Source organism: Danio aesculapii, chromosome 9, assembly GCF_903798145.1.
Source record: "Danio aesculapii chromosome 9, fDanAes4.1, whole genome shotgun sequence".
NCBI lineage: Eukaryota > Metazoa > Chordata > Actinopteri > Cypriniformes > Danionidae > Danio > Danio aesculapii.
The window spans coordinates 8,096,624-8,120,340 of NC_079443.1; the positions used below are offsets into that span (position 1 = coordinate 8,096,624).

At 33.6% G+C, this 23,717-nt stretch overlaps 1 protein-coding gene across 2 annotated transcripts; it reads left to right on the forward strand.

The window, feature by feature from the left end:
• Positions 1-750: 750 nt before the first annotated feature.
• glb1l (galactosidase, beta 1-like) lies at positions 751-22,805 on the forward strand. 2 transcript variants are annotated; one of them, XM_056464727.1, is made up of 16 exons: positions 751-985; positions 3,875-4,041; positions 4,120-4,270; positions 5,456-5,516; positions 5,595-5,689; positions 7,184-7,364; positions 9,999-10,057; positions 10,135-10,256; positions 10,689-10,729; positions 10,798-10,916; positions 14,011-14,085; positions 14,181-14,270; positions 14,911-15,024; positions 17,209-17,340; positions 17,432-17,647; positions 21,819-22,805. In XM_056464727.1, exons 1-16 carry the CDS (start codon positions 923-925, stop codon positions 22,020-22,022), a joined length of 1,890 nt encoding a protein of 629 aa, XP_056320702.1. In that variant the 5' UTR covers positions 751-922; the 3' UTR covers positions 22,023-22,805. The 2 variants fall into 2 exon arrangements, with proteins under 2 accessions (XP_056320702.1, XP_056320703.1); XM_056464728.1 differs by having other exon boundaries at positions 909-985; positions 3,879-4,041.
• The last annotated feature ends 912 nt before the right edge of the window (positions 22,806-23,717 follow it).

Here is a 23,717-nt window from a genome sequence, read left to right on the forward strand (position 1 = left end):
TATTGTGATCAGAATAAATAAGTAAATAAATAAATAAGTAAATAAATGCACCATAAATACATAATAAATAAATAAATGCATAATAAATAAGCTTATTAGAACTTATTAGATAAATAAATAAATAAATAAATAAATAAATAAATAAATAAATAAATACACATGCATGCATACTGAATGAGTTGGGGGGAAATGTAAATTAGGTTTGTTCCCTCCTGCCTTTCAAATAATTTTTTACAGCTGATTATAATATGATTTTTCAATGTATGATGAGAAATCGGGTCTTTATACAACAATTATGAAATGGTTCATTTTATTTATTGGTGTTTTTAGCACTTTAAATGTGTTAGCTTTAAAAATAACTGCTTAATTTCAGGTCATTTTGTGGCTGCAGAAGATGTTTGAAAATTACTGAACTACCCTCATGAAAAAATACTATAGTAAGTTACAGTAAATACTATAGTATTTTTAAACCATACTATAGTAAAGTATATTGTATATTATAGTATTTACTACAGTTTGTTAATGAATGCTATGCATGTTGTAGTTTTTACTAGTGACCTGATAAATTGTAATATACGAATAGCTTAGAATGAACAACTCTTCAAGCAAGCACTTGTCATATAACTAACATAATTCACTAGTTAGTTACAGTAAAATAATCTGATTTGCGAACGACAGAAAAATGGTTGTCATTCACACGGGCTGGCTTTAGGACCCAGAGAACAGCAGCACTGAAAAGAGTCACATGACTGTCATGTTCAAAGAGAAGAAACGCTGCAAATCTATTGAAGAGAGAAAGTGCTTTATGCAAGATGAGAGAACAGAAAAGTCTGAGCAGTTTTAATATTATTTCCTAACACATTACGGTCACCATAATGTCAAATGGAACATCGTTACTGCGTTTGATCCGTTTGATTTAGAGATGAAGTCACTCAATACTTTCGTTTTAATAAGTCTGTGCCTGTTGACAATAAGCTCTGTGTTGGTAAGTAATTGATTCAAATGACATATCCTGTTGTTTTATAAGCAAATGGGGAGACTGTGAAATGTGTAATCGCTTATAGAAAACCCCCAAAAAATCAGTTGAGTTTAAAATGTCAACATTGTGTCAGTAAGGTTCAACAAATACACTATACTGCTTCTACTTAGAAACATACTCAAAATATTGATTTATTCTTGTAAAAAAAAGTCTAACTGAATGTTCTTTGTAGAGTAGGTACGGGCCAGTATAGATTCGGATATGATAACCTTGGTTAAAAATATCACGGTTTCACGGTATTGTAATTACTGCTCTAAAATATGACTGCTCTAATATGATTTTTTAATTGTCTGGGTAAAAAACTGGTATTTTTCCCTCATTAAACACAATAAACATTATTTTAAGAAACATCGAAATATTTTGGAAACCTAAACATAAACAATAAATGTGCACCTTTAAAATACAGTATTTTCAATTTGCTGTAACAAACATGACCAATCACAGAAAGGGATTGAAAACAGAAATGCAAAGAAAATACAAATGCAAGAAGCTGGGAGCACAAAGGTGTGTGCAAATGCTGTTATGTTTCTAAAAATATGTTATATTCTGAAAAACTAAATGAAGTAGTTGTTACCACCCCCCCCCCCCCCCCCCCCCCCCCCCAAAAAAAAAAAGAAATAAAAAAACATACATATACCGTAGAAACGGTATGACAGATAACCGCGGTAAACCTTGAAACTAGCTATTGTTCCATGCCTAGTGTAGAGTCTATTAGGATACTTGCATTACAAGGTAACACTTTACAATAACAGTACATGAAAAATGTGTAAATATGTAAACTAAACATTACTTTATTATGAACTAATGATGAGTGAAGGCGTGTGCTAATTGTGAACTAACTTTAACTACAACATGATCATTATCCCATTCTTAACTACTCATGAACTCCTTATGCACGTCCGTCTAGTGCGTTTACACTGAATACCAATAGAAAAGTGTTCTGTCAACATCAACATGAACAGGTTAATCCAGCCTGATCTCACAAGAAAACGTAAGTATTTTACGTTTTGTCAGTTTAGTGGCTAATTCATACTAGTTCAGTCGTACGAAATTGTACGATTTTAAAAAGGAGGCGCTCCACCCCTAAACCCAACCGTCATTGGGGGATGAGCAAATCGTAATAAATTGTACGAATTAGATCGTACGAATTCATATGAATTAGCCACTAAATCAAAAAGTTATGAATTGCCGTGAGATTGTGTTGGTTTAAACACAGGAGTTCATCAGGATGAGTTAATGGTGATGTGCCCCTCCAAGTAAAGTCATGACATAATTATACATTAACAGCTCATGAGTTCACGTTGGTTAAATTTTGCTTAAACTTAACTGTTAATTAATACATTAATTAACAGCGTGTACTAACAAGTGATTAAGGTAGCCTTTATTCCCACATGAACTCTTGGGATGTTGTAGTTAATGTTAGTTCATGATTAGCGCACACCTCAACTCATCATTAATTAATAATAAAGTAATGTTTAGTTAAAATATAATGCCTAATTTTTCATGTTCTATTATTGTAGTTACCCATTACAAAAATATATAAATGGTAATTTTTAAGTACAATGTAGATTTTACTTAAAGAAAATGTATAAGTTTAATTAGTAGATTAAAAGTGAATTAAAAATATTAATAATTTAATACTTATGCCACTAGTATTAAACTAGTAAACTATACCTATAAGTTCACCTGTTGTTCCCTGACAGTACACGTACATCCCGGAGACGTCTATTTGATGGTTGTGTGTACATCTGGAAGACATATTTATTAGAGCGTTTGCTTGTCTGCAATCTTTCATACAATAAACAGACATTCACAACATGTCTTTAAGATGTTTAAAGTTTAGAATGTTTGCACAACAGACCTTTTTATACCTTTGAAGATGTTTCCCAGACCAAACGATCTCTAAAATGCATCTTGCAGCCGTACAAAGATGTAGTTGTAAAGTCTACACTTGAAGAGTTCAGATGCAAAAACCTCTAAATGCCATTTGAAATTTTCCTCTAAAATGAGCATTTTTATCAAGCTCCTGTGTCTATGTTCAGTAATATCACTTTTGTGACAAGTCCTTTTCCTGGTCTTTAAAGTGAAATATCTTAACATGAACAAAGGAGGCATTTTTGATGGAAATTTCAGACTGTACTTAAGAGGTTTTTGCATCGAAACTCCACTTATACTTTGGTATTTTAGTTTGAAGTTACATTGAAATAGACAACACAATCTCACAGCAATTCGTAAGTTTTTGATTTAGTGGTTAATTTGTACGAATTCATACGATCTAATTCGTACAATTTAGTACGATTTGCTCACCCCCCAATGACGGTTGGGTTTAGGGGTGGGGTTAGGTGACACGCCTCCTTTTTAAAATCGTACAATGTCGTACGACTGAACTCTGAATTAGTGAATTAGCCACTAAACTGACAAAACGTAAAATACTTACGTTTTCTCGTGAGATCAGGCTGAAATAGACCACTTACATCAGTGTTTCTCAACAAAGTTGCTGGAGGACAACCAGCTTTTCACATTTCCCATGTCTCCTTAACCAAGCACACCTGATTCAGATCATCAGCAGAGACAGAAAGACTTGTATTGGGTGTAACAGACAAAGGTAACATCTAAAGCATGCAATGTTGGTGGTCCTCCAGGAACATGGTTGAGAAACACTGACCTACAGTACATGACTATTAGTACATTGATATCAGCATAATTACATAAAGCTTTTAGTCAAAGTTTTTTTTGTAATTGATGTTTAAAATATTTTTATATTTTTGTGAGAAGTAGATTCTTACCGACAAACACCCTGCAGTTTTTTAACTAGCTGATTTGTTCTGTTTTAAGGCAGATTTGCGCACATTTTCCATCGACTACAAGAACAACTGCTTCCGAAAGAATGGAAAGCCATTTCAGTACATCTCAGGAAGCATCCACTACTCGCGTATCCCTCGGGATTATTGGCAGGACAGGCTGCTCAAGATGTACATGACTGGACTCAATGCCGTTCAGGTGTACGTCAAACAAACACTTCAAACTGTACACACTCACGTTATACACCTTGCCAAATTCTTTGGTTTGTTTACATGCAGGTATGTGCCGTGGAACTTCCATGAGACTGTCCAAGGTGTGTACAACTTTGCAGGAGACAGAGACCTTGAGTACTTCTTGAACTTGGCCAATCAGACCGGGCTGTTAGTCATCCTGCGGCCAGGGCCGTACATCTGCGCAGAATGGGAAATGGTAACTGCTACTTCCCCATGTTACTAAATTTGAGATGCGGTCATGCATTTCTGAATGTACTTACGAAAACGGTTTTCAAGGAAGTGTGTTTTCAAAAGTATATATCATGCAAAAATGATGAGTTTTTGGTACTTTCCACCATAGAACACAAAATGAGATGTTTAGCATAATGTTCATGCTGCTCTGATGTACAGTAAAAGTGAATATTTACCAAAAAATGACATTATAGCATTATAAATGTTGCTTATACAATTTGTTGCATAAATATGAGTTTCCTGAAGTAATACAATAAGCTTGTGAAAGATAAAAATTAAATATACAGCAAATAATACGATTAAAAAAGCATTTAGCTTTGTTTTTGCTTTTATCATGATTCTGTTAGGACTATGTTAAAGCGATAGTTCACTCAAAAATAAATATGCTGTCATTCCATAGTATTTGTTTTTAATACTATTAATCTCAATAGTTACCGGTTTCCAACATTCTTTAAAATATCTTCTTTTGTTTTTTTTACAGAAATAAAAAAAATGAAGAAAGAATTCTTATTTTTGGGTGAACTATTCCTTTAATAACAAACATTCATTCATTCATTCTCCTTCAGCTTAGTCCCTTTATTCATCAGGGGTCGCCAAAGCTAAATGAACCGCCAAGTTATTCAGTATATGTTTTACACAGCAGATGCCCTTCCAGCTGCAACCCAGTATTGGGAAACATCCATACACACTCATTCACATACACTACAGACATTTTAGCTTACCCAATTCACCTATAGCGCATGTGTTTGGAGGAAACTCGGAGGAAACCTATGCCAAAAAGGGGAGAACATGCAATCTCCACACAGAAATGACCCAGCCGGGACTCAAACCAGCGACCTTCTTGCTGTGAAGCGACAGTGCCATGAGCTAGTATGCTCTAAAACAAGGACAAAATGTAGAAAAATAAAAGCATTCATTCAACCTTAGTCTCTGACTTTCACCAAAATGGCCGAGTGATTTTGATGACATCACTTTTCACTTCAGTTTCTGGTCAGATGACCGAACAGTTTTATTTCTGTATTTATCAGTTGAATAAGGAGGATTTGATTTGTAATATTAGTAAGCATTTGTTCTGATCACAACACAAAAGACCAGTGTGTGATTGCTATTTTGCGAGCTGTAAAATTGTTGGTTTATATCTATCCTCTAGGGTGGTTTGCCTGCCTGGTTGCTGCAAAAGCCCAACATTATCCTCCGTTCGGCAGACACAGGTATATGTTATTTCTGAATGAGACATGACCTCACACGGGCTCAGGTCTGTCTTTAATTGTAGCGTTTGTCTTTTTCAGAGTATTTACAGGCAGCGAGTGACTGGTTGGCGGTGTTGCTTGCCAAGATGAGACCCTGGCTGTATCAGAATGGAGGAAATATTATCAGTGTGCAGGTACAGATTTAGCATTTGGCAAGTATGCAAGCCAAATTTACTCTATGGCTTTTGGTTAGTGGTAACATACATATTTGTGTGTGTGTCTTGAACAGTGTTGGCTTAACCACGGCACGTATTAACTTACAGTGGTATCAATATTGATTCTTAAAATCCCAATATCAGTCTTTCAGTCTAATCTCTTTTAGTTGATCCATGAAACAAACTTCACTAGACATTATGTAGTGCATCTCATATCCAGTATTTTCAAATTCTGTCCATTTTAGTCCATTTCAATCAATAAATGCTACAGCTCATAAGTTCAATGGAGAAATTAATTTTAGAGAAGAACATTTCTTTAAATGTTTGCTATATATTAGCCTATATTTATAATATTTTACTTAACCCCTTAGTGAGTTTTTATTATTATTATGCAAAGATATACACAAATTACATGACATGAAATCAAATACAACTGGAAAAAAGAGAGAAAAACGAATAACAAAAAAAGCTGTGCGCGCGTGTGCATGTAAAGGTAACTGTGTAACTTATAAACAAGAGAACATAACCAAATATACAACATGCATAACAGAAGAAAGCTTATTATTATAGGTCATAAATGGCATTAAGACATGAAGCAAGATTAATATAGATATAAATAGAATATATAATAGATAGATAAAATAAAATAATGAAACAAAGCCAATCAGTGGTGGAGAATAAGGTAGTTGATCCATAATAACGTTAATACAGTGGGGAAAATAAGTATTTTTTTTGTTGAATCAAATGGACTTTTCTAGTCATGTCAACTTACATCAATTAATCTGATTAAAATATTAAATTCAACTTAGTATAACTTGTACAAAAATTGTTGAAACCTGATTAACTTATTAAAATAAGTTAAAGCAACAAAAAATTTGTTGTCTTGACTTTTTGTTAGTACCTTTTTTCACAAAACGAAGAACGTTTTAAATAATATAATAGGGGCACTTCAATTAATGTCTGTGTTTATAGAAATGTTATAAAAGTCAAAGTGTAGATTATTGTATTTCAACAGCAAATTTGCATACAATTATCGATTATTGTGTTGATTATTCTATGTACCCTAAAACAAACAGCAGTTGAGTTTATTATAAATGCAAATTCATTTATTTAAAGACAGAGCTGCAATAGGTACATTAAACACCTATTTATTTAAGGGGGTGGGGGGTTCGGGGGGGGTTCAGACGGGATTACATGTATTTTATCCCTTGATGAATCCTAGTGACACAATGTTGACAGCTGGGTTTGAACCTACAGTCATTCTGTTACCAGCTGAGATATTTAACCACTAAGCTGCTCCACCCAAAGAGAAAAAAATCCAAATAATATTTACTGGCCATGCAATTGTACTTATTACTGTGATGCTCATGTATTGTAGGACTGAGGGCATGTACATAATAATTATATTTGGTGTTGAGATAAAAACAGTGTTTTATGGTATATTGACACGTTTTTTTCTCTTTTATGAATGAGGTGGAGAACGAATACGGCAGTTACTTCGCTTGTGATTATAACTACATGCGGCATCTCCACACTCTGTTCCGCTTGTTTCTGGGAGAAGACGTCATTCTCTTTACTACAGATGGAAACACGGATAAAGAGATGAGCTGCGGCACACTTGAGGGCCTTTATGCCACTATAGACTTTGGGACAGGTAAAAATAATAATAATAAACTAAGCGACTAAGGTTTGTTGACATTTGCAGCACTTTAAAGACATTCTAACTAATTAACTAATTTGACTATTACATTTACAGTAATAGCATCAACAAGAATTTCAGTTCAAGTTAGTTTGAAAAGATGACAAGATACTTTTAGGGGTAACGATTTTTGAATAAATTGTCATTACATAACTATTCAATTCAATTCATGTTTATTTCTATAGCGCTTTCACAATGTAGATTGTGTCAAAGCAGCTTAACATAGAAGTTCTAGTAAATTGAAACTACTTCAGTTCAGTTTTCAGAGTTGAAGTTCAGTTTAGTTCAGTTCAGTGTGGTTTAATTTTCACTGCCGAAAGTCCAAACACTGAAGAGCAAATCTATTGATGTGCAGCTACACAAGTCCCAGAGCATGCGATCCAGCTGTGACAGCGTCGAGAAACTTCACCAATTGACGAAAGTAAAGGGAAAAAACCCTGATAGAAACCAGGCTCTGTTGGGTTTCTGATGGGTTTCAACATAACAGCTAATTACTTGCTAAGACAAATGGACAGAAATCCATAGACAACTATTTGCTTTAATATATATTTTAGCTTATGAAGCGAGTATAAAAATACAATAAATTAATAGTAATGTGTATGGGTGTTTCCCAGTGCTGGGTTGCGACTGAAAGGCTATCTGCTGCGTAAAACATATGCTGGAATAGTTGGTGGTTCATTCCACTGTGGCGGCCCCTGATATATAAGGGGCTAAGCCAAAGGAAAATGAATAATAGTAATGCATGTTAAGTAATAAATATATAGGTAAAAGACAAAAAGCTTGAAAAATTTGATATAATATTCAGTTCAAAAAAATTTATATAAATATACAATAAATTAATAATAATAAAGTAATAAGGAATACATAGGTGAAATACAGGGCTTTAAAATTTGATATAATTAATATATTCAGATTTGAAAATACTGTATAAAAATACAATAAATTATTATTAATGCATTTTAAGTAATAATGAATATATAGGTGAAATACAGGGTTTAAAAATTAGCATTTAGTTAAAAACAATGTATAAAAATACATCAAATTGTTAATAATAAAAAAACAATTATTATAATACATTAATTAATAATGAATATATAGATGAAATATAAGGCTTTAAAATGTGATATAATATTTACTTTAAAAACTGCATAAAAATACAATAAAGTAATACATTTTAAGTAATATAAAAAATGATATAATATATTATTACATTGTGTTTAAAAATACAATAAAATATTAAGAATGCGTTTTAAGTAATAAATATGTCGGTCAACAGTTTCAAACATATAACTATTGGATTTTTTTTTTTTCTTTTTTAAATATTTCCCAAATTATGTTTAACAGAGCAAGGAAATTTTCACAGTATGTCTGATAATATTTTTTCTTCTGGAGAAAGTCTTATTTGTTTTAGTTCGGCTAGAATAAAAGCAGTTTAAATTTTTTTTATGAACCACTTTAAGCTATAAATTAGTTTTTTTTTTTATTATTATTATTATTTTTTCGACTGTCTACAGAACAAACCATCATTATACAGTAACTTGCCTAATTACCCTATCTTGCCTACCTAACCTAATTAACCTAGTTAAGCTGTACAGAAATGTCTTGAAAAATATCTAGTCAAATATTATTTACTGTCATCATGGAAAAGATAAAATAAATCAGTTATTAGAAAAGAGTTAATAATAACTAATAATTCTGACTTTAACTGTGTATATATATATATATATATATATATATATATATATATATATATATATATATATATATATATATATATATATATATATATATATATATATATCTGAAATGTTACCCCATGTATTCAAATGCGTCATGACCATCATCTTTTAAAGTTTTACTTTTATACATCTTTTAAAAGTTATTGCGTATCATTTATCAGCACTTAAACACAAATTAATTAATATAATTTTTTTATCTTTATCTCCTTCAAGTACCAAAGAAGGTCCACACTACAGTGTTCAGCATTTTTATCCATTTCTCAGTGAATAAGGGTAAAATATTTTGGTGCATTTGAGCAAAGCAGTTTTATTAAACAGATATATTTATTAAAAGAATATTATATAGTCACCAAACAAATGGAAAGATAATACAATTAAATTCAAGCAAAATAATGCTAAAAATATTACAAACTACAACATTTCAACAAAATTGTGTATATTTTTTGTTTCTCTTGATTTTTGTTATTTTTGAAAATTTTATTTAATATTTTTCCTAACATATAAATTTGGACTACTAATTTATGAAGCATCATTGTAAGTTATTTTGTTAGATTAGCTCCAGATTTGTCTTCAGTACTGACTAATCTAATGTATATGCACAAATATAATATTGTATAGCTTCCTACAGAAAATATTCATTTAAATGAGAGATAATTCATTTAAATATGGGGGTGTACTTGTATATGATGAGAACTGTAAATCTTAGGAGAAAAGAAAAGTCTAACATTTCGGTTGTGTGCCTTCCTCTTCATAATCTTCTTAAAATAACAATAATAATAATAATAATATACTACTTTAAAAAAAGTCACACTAAGTTGAAGTGAAACTACTAAATTTTTTTACCCTTCAGACACAAATATCACTACAGCCTTCATCCGACAAAGGAGATTTGAGCCTAAAGGCCCTCTGGTAAGTACAATAGAGGGAACATTCATGCATGAATTGTGAGTTATTCAGCAACAATAATACATATGTCTTAATTTCAGGTGAATTCAGAGTTTTACACCGGCTGGTTGGATCACTGGGGAGACAAACATGCTTCTGTGGACACTAACAAAGTGAGCAAAATGCTGGGAGAGATGCTGTCCATGGGCGCCAGTGTCAACATGTAAGACAAAGAATAACCGAAACATATTTGTGTGTGTATTTAAAGGGATAGTTCACCCAACAATGAAAAGTTACTCACTATTTAGTCCCCCTCAAGTGCTTCCAAACATTTATGAGTTTCTTTTTTTTCTCTTGAACACAAAAGACGACATTTTAAGAAAGCTGAAAACCTGTAATTATTGACTTCCAACATATTTGTTTTTAATACTATGGAAGTCAATTATTACAGGTTTCCAACATATTTCAGAATATCTTCTTTTGTGTTCAACAGAGGAAAGAAACTCTCTTAAAGATTTAAAACAAGTAAAGGCTGAGTAAATGATGACACTTTTTATTTTTGGGTGAAATATCCCTTTGATGCGTGCATTTTTTTAAGTTCACTTCTAACACGTAATTATATGTGGTTTTTACACAGTTCTTTTTCTATTTACAGGTACATGTTTGAGGGAGGAACAAACTTTGGCTACTGGAATGGTACTGTATGTCTGCTATCTCAGTGCATATTCATTGTAATATGTGAATGCAATGTTTGTCGTTCACAGGAGCGGATCATGATACCAGGTTTCGGTCTGTGGTCACCAGTTATGATTACAACGCTCCTCTAACAGAAGCAGGAGACCCCACTGACAAACTGCTAGCCATCAGAGATGTCATTAAGAATGTAAGAATATCTACATTACTGTCTGAATATCAGATCAGAATCCAAAAGAGCTGTAGGGCTGGGCTGATAAAATGGTATCGGTATTTATTGACCGAACACCTTTGTCAATAATGACAAAAAAGTTAGATATGAAGCTCTATAGTTTTATTAAAATGTGTCTGCTGAGTGTGTGCCTTGGAAAGAAATGCCAATAAGCTTAGGGTTATTTCCAATCGAGGTGCACCACACAAATAAGGAGGGAGGCGCACATGGTGATCAAGCGGCCCGCATGTGACGCGCTCGCATTTCTCAGGTGGAAACATCTTATCTTTTTAAAATGCCCTGAGCACACCACAATTCATGTAAGTAGAACTAACCGATCTGATTCACGCTTTGTATGGAATATACACATTTCAGTATTGACGGTAGACTAATTACCTCAGACAAACACAGAGCACTCAAACACTGCAGTGCTTTTGTATTTTCTCCATAAATAAAACTTGTATGGGTACTGCAGCAATGGATTGTCCGTTTGTCATCCTCTGAGTAAACATTGACGGTCGCCTACTTACGTGAGACGCCAGGGGAGCACGAGTGCAAAAGCATATTGAAAATGGTGAAGGAAAGAAGCCACTAGCTCCCCATTTGAAAGATTTTTTAGCATAGGGGTAATGTAGTCATCCAACTTCACAATTTGTAATGTTGCAAAAATTGCTTTGACTGTTAAGCATTTACACTTTACCATTGCACACACGCTGAAACTTTTTATTTATCAAGTTTAAGAGTCTCTTTAACACGTATGTCTATTTTATTATAAGACATAAGGGTCAAGATATTGTTGTCTATTTTTTTGACTATAAAAACTATTTGCTTTAGTGTTTTTTTTTTACTTTTATTTTGTGGTTAATAACAAAAAATCCTAACATTCCTAAATGTATTGTAAAAACATATTCACTAATTATCGATACCGATATGAAACATTATATCGTGATATCATTTTTTTCTATATCGCCCAGCCACAAACCAGGAATTTGTATCCACAGTGTAAAAAAATGACAGTGACAGGACAAAATCACAGATAATAAAGGAGTTAAAAATAATTAAATAAAGAATACAATATACAAACTGCCCAATGTATGTACAGGTATATTACTATATACATACACCATTGTGTATACTGCTGAATGTCCAACAATTTGTCTATTAGTGAAAATAATTGCAGAAAGGTAACACTTTATAATAACTACACACTATGAATCATTTACTAAGCATTAGCATCTAGTGAATTCATTATCTGTTAAGCATTAACTCTACATTAATAAACGTTAGTAAGCAGTTTATAACTGCAGCTACAAATGCTGTGTTCTTGACTTACAAACACATTTATAATGTGCTTAATAATTGAACTTTCATACTTTGTCAATTATTTCTTTTTAATTACTTAAGTATTGCATTATTTACAAACCAGTTATTTAAGCATACTTGGTTGTTTTTTTAAATCATACAGAATGAGTTAGTAATAGATTAATAAACTATTCAAATTAACATTTATAATTCTTATTATTCAGGCATATAATAATAGTTAATTTGTATTGTAATAAATGCTTTATTAACTCAACTTCATGCAGTTTTGTGACCTAATCTAAAGTGAGGACTATTAATGCTTTATAAATCCCATATTAATGACAATTAAAGGCTCAGTTAAATTCTAAACAGGAAAAAAGAAAATAAACAACATTATTCATTTCTATTCCTTTGAAGATACACAAATGAAACTGTATCAAATAAAAAATTAATCTTTGCAACCTCATTTAAAATAAAATTTTTATTTTAAATAAAATTGACTTTATTTTAAGTTATTATTATATTGTTGTTGTTTTATCCAATTTTATGTCATATTTTGACACTCCGGTTATTCAGCAATGTTTAAACTTCACAGTAATTTTATTTTTTAGAAAAGATTGCAAAGATTATTGTTCATTTGATTCGGAACCTTTAATTGTCATTAATAAGGGATTTATAAAGCATTAAAAGTCCTCACTTTAGATTAGGTCACAAAACTGCATGAAGTTGAGTTAATAAAGCATTTATTAACATGCAAAGTAACCATTACTATATAACTGAATAATAGGATAAATAAACGTTAATTTCAATAGTTTATTAATCATTTACTAACTCATTCTGAATGATCTTAAAAACCTCCAACTACGCTTAAATAAAGATGGTTTGTAAATAATGCGATACTTAATTTAGTAATGAAAAATCCACCAGTTACAAATTAGGAAAGTTCAATTATTCAGCACATTATAAATGTGGCTATAAGTCAATAATACAACATTTGTAGCTGCAGTTATAAACTGCTTGCTAACGTTTATTAATGTAGAGTTAATGCTTAACAAATAATGAATTCACTAGATGCTAATGCTTAATAAATGATTCATATGGTTACCATATAACTAAAGACGGGACAAACTAACAACAATACAAAAACATAACTGGAGCACACGACTGATGCAGCCATCAACGGCGCCATCTTGGATCAATCTGATATGAAAACAATGTTGAAAATAACAGCGACAAAAAGTTTTGATAGGAAAATGTTTTTGAAAGAAGTCTCCTTTTTTAAACATATTAACAACTGACTACCATTTCTTTCAACCATTTAAATTCTGCCTCAATTGAATCATCCTCTACTTGTTTGAGTTTCTTGTTCTCTAATAAACATATGTAAATATTCTGTTGATATGTTGATAAGTAGCAGCCATTGAAACTTCCGTAGTGTTTTTTTGTTCTATGAATGTCAATGGCTGCTTTTTTACACCATTTTTTATTATAGAATATATTCATTTAGTTTTATCTTTTATATTTTGCTTTACACAGAACAAAGATATTACACTTGAGTTCATCTGCTTGAATGTGAGTAAATAGTGAGGAAACTTTCCTTTTTGGATGAACTATCCCTTTAATCCATCCATGATGAAAAATAAGATTTTAGTGAACCTAATCTTTTGAACATTGGTGTATATTTACTTATGACGCTGATGTACACTACCGTATTGGAAACATTGAGATTTTAAAAATGTTATTGAATCAACTGACATATGTTTGTTTTTAGTTTCGTGATATTCCAGTTGGTCCAATTCCACCAGCCACCCCAAAACTTGCATATGGCTTCGTTACACTTCATAAGGTACTGTATGTATATTTAACATAGCAAAACATTAATAATTTGCACTTTTTTTTAACCATTCCAATACCCATTTCTCTGTCCCTATGCACTTTCAGGTTGGCAACATTAGCAGCTTGCTGGATACGCTATCACCTCAAGGTCCAGTACGATCTCAATACCCCTTGACATTTGAGGAGATTAAACAGGTTAGTATATTTAAAATGAATGTAATTGAAGAGTTAAGATGCAAAAACCTCTAAATGCCGTCTAAAATTGTCTTCTAAAATGAGCATTTTTATCAGGCTCATGTGTGTAGGTTCAGTCATTTCCATTTAATGCAAAGTAGAAGTTCTTTACATGGTCATTAAAGTAAAATAACTCTACATAATCAAAGGCACTTAGAGGTTTTTGCATCTGAACTCTTCAATTTTAATCATAATGTGTTGTGTGTCTTGTCATAAATCTGCTTGTTAAGTCTGATATCACAGTTTCTGGGTCTAAGAGCTCTTTCAGATGCCATAACAAACAACAAATGCTATTAATATATGCTCACAGTGTGCTGTAATACTATTGAAAATGATGACGGTAATGTTTATAGCCATGCCTGATCTCAGATGGTCAGACAGTGATTCACCTTTTATAAGTGGCTAAAATATAGGTGTCTGGAATGCAGTCCAGAGACTAGTTACACCATGAGTTTGTAAAAGATTGTGTGAAATTAACTAAACCGTAGTCATAAATGGTTATTGAGAGGGTTTTCTTGAGCTTGGACCTAGAAACATTTTCCATACCGCACTACTTAACAAGTACTGGTGGAATAACTGGTGTTATGTCAACTGTGTGCAGTACTATGGCTTCCTGCTATACCGAACGACACTGCCGCGGAATGTTCCCGAGCCGACCCCTCTCATCTCGCCCCTCAATGGCATCCATGATCGCGCATACGTCTCTGTGAATGGGGTGAGCAGACCACTTGTTTGGATCACGCCAACACAAATGTTTTTGTTCTCACCTACACTACAACAGTGGGTTAAACGGAGCTTAGATGTGTACACTTTCTATGCACTGGCACCCACACACTGGAACTGAATTAAAATAGGTTTAGCATAAGATAAAAAGGAACAAAAGACAAATACGCTTTAACTTAAGTAGCAGCACTGAAGATGGAAATTTCATTCATCTAGGCCAGTAGATGCCAGTAAAGAGATTACTTTGGCAAATTAAACTAATGGTACTATAGTGCTGTTTATGCTAGTGTGTTTTTTTTAGCTTTAAAACAGAATTTAAGAATGAAAACAGCCCTCGTCCAGACTGGCATTTAAATTAGGTTTCAGAAAAACAATCTCTGTTCACATTATACATACTAAATTGTGATTATATGATACTGTATATTGATATGATTTATATAATACTATATATTATACTGTAATTGTGTGTTGTATGAGAGGAGCTTGACGAACCAGGAAATGATACGCAAGAGCGGAGTGAAGCGTAATCAAAAATCGCGAAAAATCTAAATCTCGATAAAATTAACATATGAACTTTATTATGATTAATGAAGGTTTTTTTTTTTGGCCTCATTGTTCACTGACAAGTTTTGTACAGTAAATATGTTCACATATTACAAGTGATTTTAAAATAATTGAAGGAAACGCACTATGATTATTTATTGAACATCATAATAGAAAATATGGCATCACAAGGCATCTCTGGCGCAGCTTCCAATCATCGTCAATGTAGTGCAAATGTGCGACGTGGAGTTACATTTTTTGAGAAGTGCGCAGCTATACGAGCTTGCGAAGGCTGCGCTGACCGTACCCGTGCGATCATTTAAATTATTCTTAACCGAGCGAGGTCATGTGACTCCACACGCTGCAGGTAAGTAATTGAAAAAATTGACCCGAAAAAATTTGATCGATTATAGGTTCTAATTGTCGATTTCGATTATTTTTCGATTAATTGCCCAGCCATATGATACACAATAATCCAGATCATCAATCACAGAGCAACTGTGGATATCCACGTTTCTCAGTTCGTCTATAGTGAAACAGAACACCAAAATTTCCTGAATAAAATGAGTTTTTTGTTGTTTTTGAGGATCTAAAGTACCACATAACTGTTAAAAGCATAACTGTCTTTGAATAGCAACATTTAAGAAGCTAATTTCATTCACCCAGGCCAGTAGCTGCCAGTAAAGATTACTGTGGCAAATTAAACTAATGGTACTATGGTGCCATTTAAGCTAGTGTGTTTTTCACATTTAAACAGCATTTTACAATGAAAATGGCTCTTGTCCCGACTGGCATTTTATTACGTTTCAAAAAAACAGTCTCCGTGTTTTAAAATACAAATGCATAAGTATAAACGCAAACCCGAAAATGATTAGGACTGCATCTAAAAGGGAAAAAAAGCCCATACTTCTCTACTAAATAGTAGGAGATAAGACATTCTGATCGTATGTGTAAAAGTAATTAAAAATCTGCCAATATTCTGAAATATGCATACCACTTTACTATCCACTAAGATCACTGGAGGGAATAATAAGTAAAAAATCAAGTTAATATATGTGTCTTGAAATGCTGGTTAGCACACACTGGTCAATATCTGCTGAAAGCAATGTCAAAACTTAACAAAATTTGATATACACAGAAAACATCTGAGGATGTGCCCCGAATTGAATCAAATTGAACCCATAATGGGCTACAACTTAAAAACACCTAAGAATTCAGCTACTGTTTGATTCTAAAGCTGAAAAACAGCATACATGCTAATGTGTTACATAACACTCAAATCAACAAGCATTGAAATGCCTCAATATGTCATCATTTCCTATTTTAAAAGAGATAACTGTTTTGAAATGTATTTTCACAAGCTGGTTTCATCAAACCCTAACAAGCAGTGTCAGTGTAGATTTCAGACTGTAGATTTTGCAGTATAAACACATTCAATTCAATTCATCTTATTTCTAAAGCACTTTTACAATGTAGATTGTGTCAAAGCAGCTCAACATAGAAGTTCTAGTAAATTGAACTACTATCTTAAGCTGTTCTATAGTTCTATGCTAAACCATTAAATGAACAATGATTTAGTTTGAAAGGCTTTAGATTGAGTATATTTAGACACCAGGCATGTCTTTGTGAGCAGGTATACCAGGGGCTGATGGAGCGGGACACTGGACTGGTGATGAACGTTACGGGACGCCAGGGGGATCAGTTGGACATACTTGTGGAGAACATGGGCAGGGTTAATTTTGGCAGTTACATCAATGATAACAAGGCAAGCTGTTCTAAATATGCAGAAGTTAAATGAAAAAAATTACATTTAAAATAAATGTCAAACTATATCTTTTATCCCATCTGTTTTTAAGGGTCTCTTGGGTAACTTGATTTTGGGAAATGATGTGCTCGCCGATTGGTCCGTCTACCCACTGGACATCGACTCTGCAGTAGCCAATGGCTGGCTGCAGTCGGCTCATTCAGGGCTGTTGACAGAAGCAGGAGATGGACCGATAATATACTCAGGAACCCTGAAGCCTACAGGCCTCGCATGGGACACTTTTGTAAAACTTAACGGATGGACCAAGGTGAGGCTCATTATTTGTATTGAGGGCTTGATATTAACACCCAGCGACTGTGGTTGATTTCAGCAAGGGTGTTTAAAGATGCTGTATGTACGTTTCTGACTCTTCTAAAGCATAAAAATACCATAATATGTTGGCAGATATTTAAGAAATGCCAAGTGAACATTCGTGTTCATCTGAAAACAATGCTGAAGTCAGATATTCTCATTTGTAAATGTGCTTTCTGTGCCGGAACGCCGTCTTTGTTTTGGTTCTTTTAACCCGCCCAATGCCAGTTTAGCCAACTATATTGCAGCACCCCGGATTGCCTTGGTGGAAAACCGCATATTTCATTCATTCAGAAAGCCTCTTAAAGCATGCACCTGCGACGGGAATGCAACCTTCGTTGGACAGTAGCAGACTCCGAATTGAGACGCACATTCAAAGTTCCACATGTGGTTATTAATTATCAAATAATATAAATATTACGAACATAAACATTAGATGAGCAGGTTACATTGTAACCCCTATGTCCTAACAACACGCAATGTGACAAGATTTGTAGTGATAAGCAATTAGGCTGACGTAAACACACCAGACGAAACACGACAGAAATCTAAATACAGCCATTCAGAAGCACAGAATACGCACTCACTAGGCCCACGGAATCTGCGCGCGCAGAATTCCACAGATTTTCCACAGATTTTTAGCCCATCATTATTTCGGTTTATTTACTTGTGTAAATGTGTGTAAATCTATATTTATTCCGTTTTTAAATTTATTACAGTAATATTATTGACTAATATGAAAATGTTCATCAGATTTATGTACAATGCAGTTTGTACAGTAATATTTTCTGTCTTTTAGTAGATATATTATATGAGATTTGCTTTGTTTAACAAATGAAGTGAATCTAATTGGATTTGCATTTTAAACATTAAATATAAGTTTAAGATTTTAGTTATGATACTCCTAAAATAATTCTGCAGAAATCCGAAGATTTTTTGCAAAATTCTCAGCAGAAATAGCAAAAAATGTCTGCAGATTCCGTCTGGCCCTAGCATTCACTCATGAAATGGTAAGATTTGTAATCTAATTAATACATATTAAACCTCTTTACCATTATTAAATGTACATGCTGAATCACTATTGGTTTTGAGTCACAGTTTTAAAGTTCAATTTCAAATTATTTATTATTTTCAAGATCTGAGGTGAACTCTCTGCTGCTGCTTTCAGTATATGTCAGGTAAAATGACATTTAAACTCAAATTGTTAACATTTGACACTGAATAAAGCACATGAGGTTTACCTTAGTTGATCACAGTTTATACTGTTATTCAGCTGCAAGAAATAAAAACGGTTTCTAATATATCAATTCGAGGTGTTGGTTAGACCAAAAACTCATTTTAATATGGAGAATATTCCTTCTATCGCATGCCGTTGCTTTAATTTAGAACATGACTACAATCAGCCCATAGGCTCGATCGTCAGACTCGTTCCTCAGTCTGGCAACCTGCTCTTGCGTTTGTTTTGATCCAGGAATGTAATACCTAGTTCAACCATTGGGTGTCAAACGTATATACTGCACCTTTATTTTGCATGTGGTTACTCATTTTCCATTCATACATTTCATCATTGAAGATTTCTTCAAAATTGTGTAAACATCTCATCTCGTCTGATTCTCTAGACCCAATCTCGTGTATCGTCTCGTGAAGCGTCTTGTCACACTTGAGTTCTCTTTTGTGTCTTTTTGGGCTTGAATTTACTAATACAAAAATATAACCATTTTCACTAAAATTCACATAGATGTTGTTTGTTAAATATTTAAGACTCGCATTAAAAGTTATGTTAAGTGTTATACCAAATATGAGATAGTCAGAAGGGCATAACCACTGTCTTACAATGACCATAGCTTTTAATCAATAGGCAAAATATGGAATATTACTCATTGCTTTTATCTGTGTAGCTTTTGTAATATCACTTAGGAGTAATCTACATATACAGTCTTGAATCAAAATGATTCCAAAACCAAAAGTGATAAACCAAAAGTTTTCAATAACTAGTGGTATGTGGTTAAAAGGTGGAAAGACGTTTAAGAAGTCATGATGGATTCTGGTAGATTTATGTATATCGCAGCCTTATGTTTAATCAAGGACATGTACATGAGTTATCAAGGCAATAATTGCAAGGAAAGTCCTTGGTATTTAAGAGCAAGCAATCATGAGGTGTCTGTGAGGTTATTGTGTGTGATTTTGTGGATTCATGTGGAATCAGAATTTCTGGATGAACAGATCAGCCTTTTTTTAGGTTGTGCAGTGCAATATTGCTTCATGTAGAGCCTGCTCCATCATGTCCAGTGGAGTCAATCGGTGCATCCCGAATCGCGGTGCATCCCGAATCGCATACTTATGCACTATTCTATGCCATTTTGTAGTTTAAATAGTGTAAGTATTGCGTTTACACTAAAATATAAAAATAATAAGTCCACTTTAATTACCTGGATGATGCACTTATTCAGTCGGTAAAATGAAGTGTGGAATGATGGATACTTTACACAGTCAATAGTCGCAGCTTTGCTCAGTAATGAAAGGGGCAGAGCTATCGGGTGCTCATGTGGATTATTTATTTATTTTGAATTGTGAAAACGGAATTCATCTACGACAGTGATTATAGCGCCTCCCGATGGTGAATGCCGTTATACTCATGGCATGTATTATTTGGTAGTTTGGTCATTTATTTCACTAATTTGGCAACTGTCAAACGTCATCAGGGAAACGGTTTGAATTTCTACTTTGTAAAAAAAAAAACAGTGTTCCATTTGGGACGACACTACATACATAGACTATGCTGTTGAGTGTGTAAGTGCATGTCTCCATAGTCAGGGTTCTTACACCTTTTCTAACTTCAAGCACCCAGCACCTAATAACCATGATAAATTACGTTTATATATGCTGTATGTACTTTTTCACATTTAAATGCATTGTGCTATTTTAAAAAACGCAATATGACATTTCAACTTAAATTGTTGAATACTTTGGAACATAGATTTATTGGGATAGTTCACCCAAAAATGTAAAAAAAAAACAAAAAAAACTGAAAAATTAGCTTACAGTCAGATTTTGTTTGGGTGTAGTGGCAAGTTGACATGTCTGTTTTAAACTATTCCGAGCACTCCATTTGGCGTTTTAGGTGCAAATATGCATTCTGCGTGAATGTCTTGTAAATACGTGTATGCGGTGAACATTTTGCAGTGAAAACTAGTCGCACGACAACAATTTTATGCACTCGCACAAACTCTCCCAAATATATTTTGAGCTTGCAGAGATACAATTTCGGGCGCATATGCAACCAAAACGAATTTCGAGCCCTACAATTTCAAATTCAGACAGGTTCAAGCACTTTGTCCAAAATCCAAGCATTTTCCTAACCTTGAAAACACTATATTAAAAATCAATAATTTTCCAGGATTTCCAGCACCCGTAGGAACCCTGATAGTGCATAGTGTGCCATTAGGGACGCAGCTAATATCTACAAATAAATGCAAAGCCTTTATAGCAGTGATCATGTGACGTACTGTTTGGTGAAATATTCTGGGTTTGAATTGCATAAAAACTTTGTTTGCATTTAAAGGGTAGCTTTTGCTAAATTGCAATGTTTCCATTTGTCTCTTTTCAATTTTCAGTTTTAATTTGAAGAGTAATGGAGAGCAAAAGAAGTTAAATGTAAAGTACATACGTCACCCTGGAACACAAACCCGATCATTAGTATATATATTTATACATAATTGCATAAAATAGCTTTACATTGATGTATGGTTTGTTAGAATAGGACAATATTTTGGCTAAGAAATCTTAAATCTAAGGGTTTTTAATAAGTATTAAAGTTGTGTTTAAAATTAAGTTCTTAGTAATGTATATTACTAATCATATATTGAGTTTTAATATACAGTAGTTACAATAGGAGATTTAATAATCTCCATTAAACATCTTGGTCTTTATTTAATATCCTAAAGATTTTTGGCATAACAGGAAAAAAATAATAATAATAATGATTGTCCAACATAATGATTCTTGGCTATTGCAACATACAATAAGTTTTGTGCTCCATGGTCACATGTATTATCTATTATTATTATTATTATTATTCAGGACTTGAACAACTAACATGCCAGATTTGTTTAACTTTTTTTTTTCAGGGTCAGGTGTGGGTAAACGGGTTCAACTTGGGGCGGTATTGGCCCCAGCGAGGCCCTCAGCAGACACTGTATGTGCCTGGACCTTTTCTCAGTGCCACTCAGCCAAACAACATCACAGTGCTGGAGCTGGAAAGAGCTCCACCACACTGCAGAATCCTGTTCATGGACCGACCTCAGCTGGACAACACTGGACACAAGACATGACAGCTTTACAAAAAAACCCCCATTTGAACAGCTTCAACTTCTCTGCTCAAATCAGTCAAGCATTACATAGAAAAACAATAATACTCAGTTCACTTTGATTTGAATTGAATTTGATTTGAAAACGGTTAATTTGAGCACTCTATAGCACTGTGTTAGTAACCCTTGGGTTTCTTCCTTCTATAGACTGATTTTAGCCTCAGGTAAGTTAACCTTTCACTCTTGTTAAGCACTGTTTTTTTCCTGGAGTTTTAAAACCCTGCTTTAAAGCAGGTTTTATGACTGCTGAATATCGCTATGATATTAAGCCCACATTGTGGTCCAATTATGGGCAGTGTTAGAATGCAGAGCCAATCACATGCCTTGTATTCACATGCTTTGGCCAGTCAGCATTCAGGGAGGGGAAAAGTGATGGAAAAACTCATCAACTTGATAGCGGTCAGCAGTAAAGAAGGACATGCAATGCTTTAACCAGATCACATGCTGCTTCCAGTTAATGACGCTGACAGCGCAAATATTCTAATAAGGATTTTAAACAAGGAATGTAATGTGTGAAACTATGTAATGATATTAAGTAAAACTCCAGATTATAATAACCCAAGATTAATGATTTTAAAAGAGGCAAATCTGAGAAATCATGACTGTGCATGATAAATTACACACTTCGAATGGTGGTTTTCAATCTCATAACTCTATATAAAGTCTTTTGTGAGGCAGCAAGATGTAAAATATCTTGATTATGAGCAGTCTAGTCATTCAGAAATAAATAAATTATTCATTTAAAAATACCTGTGAACTGTCTTGCTTTGAGTGGGCAAATCAGTGGTTCTCAATCCTGTTTCTTTAACATAATTTGATTATAACTGCAGATCAATGATGCGAAATAGTCTACTGCAATTATATAAAATAAATAAATAAATGCAACCTAAATAGACACATACCCTTACAGTCTCCCATATGTTACCAATTACAGAAAAACTACACACAGCATACATTTAGTCCTTATTTTGGATCAAAAACAACACAAAACATATAGCCCAGTCAGTGCAAACCTCATCCTCATCTGCATCTTTAATCTTCACCAGCACAATTAACCTCTTGATAGAAAGTAATTCTGTCATTCAGAGAACATAATAGTCCAAAAGGTGATGATAATAGTTAAACATGGCAGTTTGGTCATGTTTTAGGTTGCTGAAAGAATCATTTGCTCCTTTGTTTTTTCGGGCTTCTTTTTTTTTTGCGCGTCAGTCTCGCGTTTGTTTGTTTCTGACAGGATTGGATGTCAGAAGCACTTCAATAATCAAGCGCACGTTTTTATCATCAGCTCAAGAAGTTCGATATTTCAAATATAGATGCGCAGCGAGAAAAGCCGCCCGTGCTTTAGACGGACTCGTAAAAAACTACGGGGCACAGGGATCCTGCTCTTCTTCTTGCTTTGTGACTGTTCATCAAGATGACGACAATGTTTGTTGGAGCTCGGGTCTACCATGGCTCATTATTATATGCATATATTATTACGGTGTAATGTCTCGGCTGCGTATTTAAAAATGGCAGTTCCTTTAATTTTCACTCTGGCTTGTTGCACAAGTGAGTGACATATCTCTGTAAACAAATAGCATTCAGTTGTGCGTCTAGCTCAGCCTTTTGGTACCCTTTTGCCATGCTAGGTACCCTTTGCAAAGGGTACCCAAAAAGTGA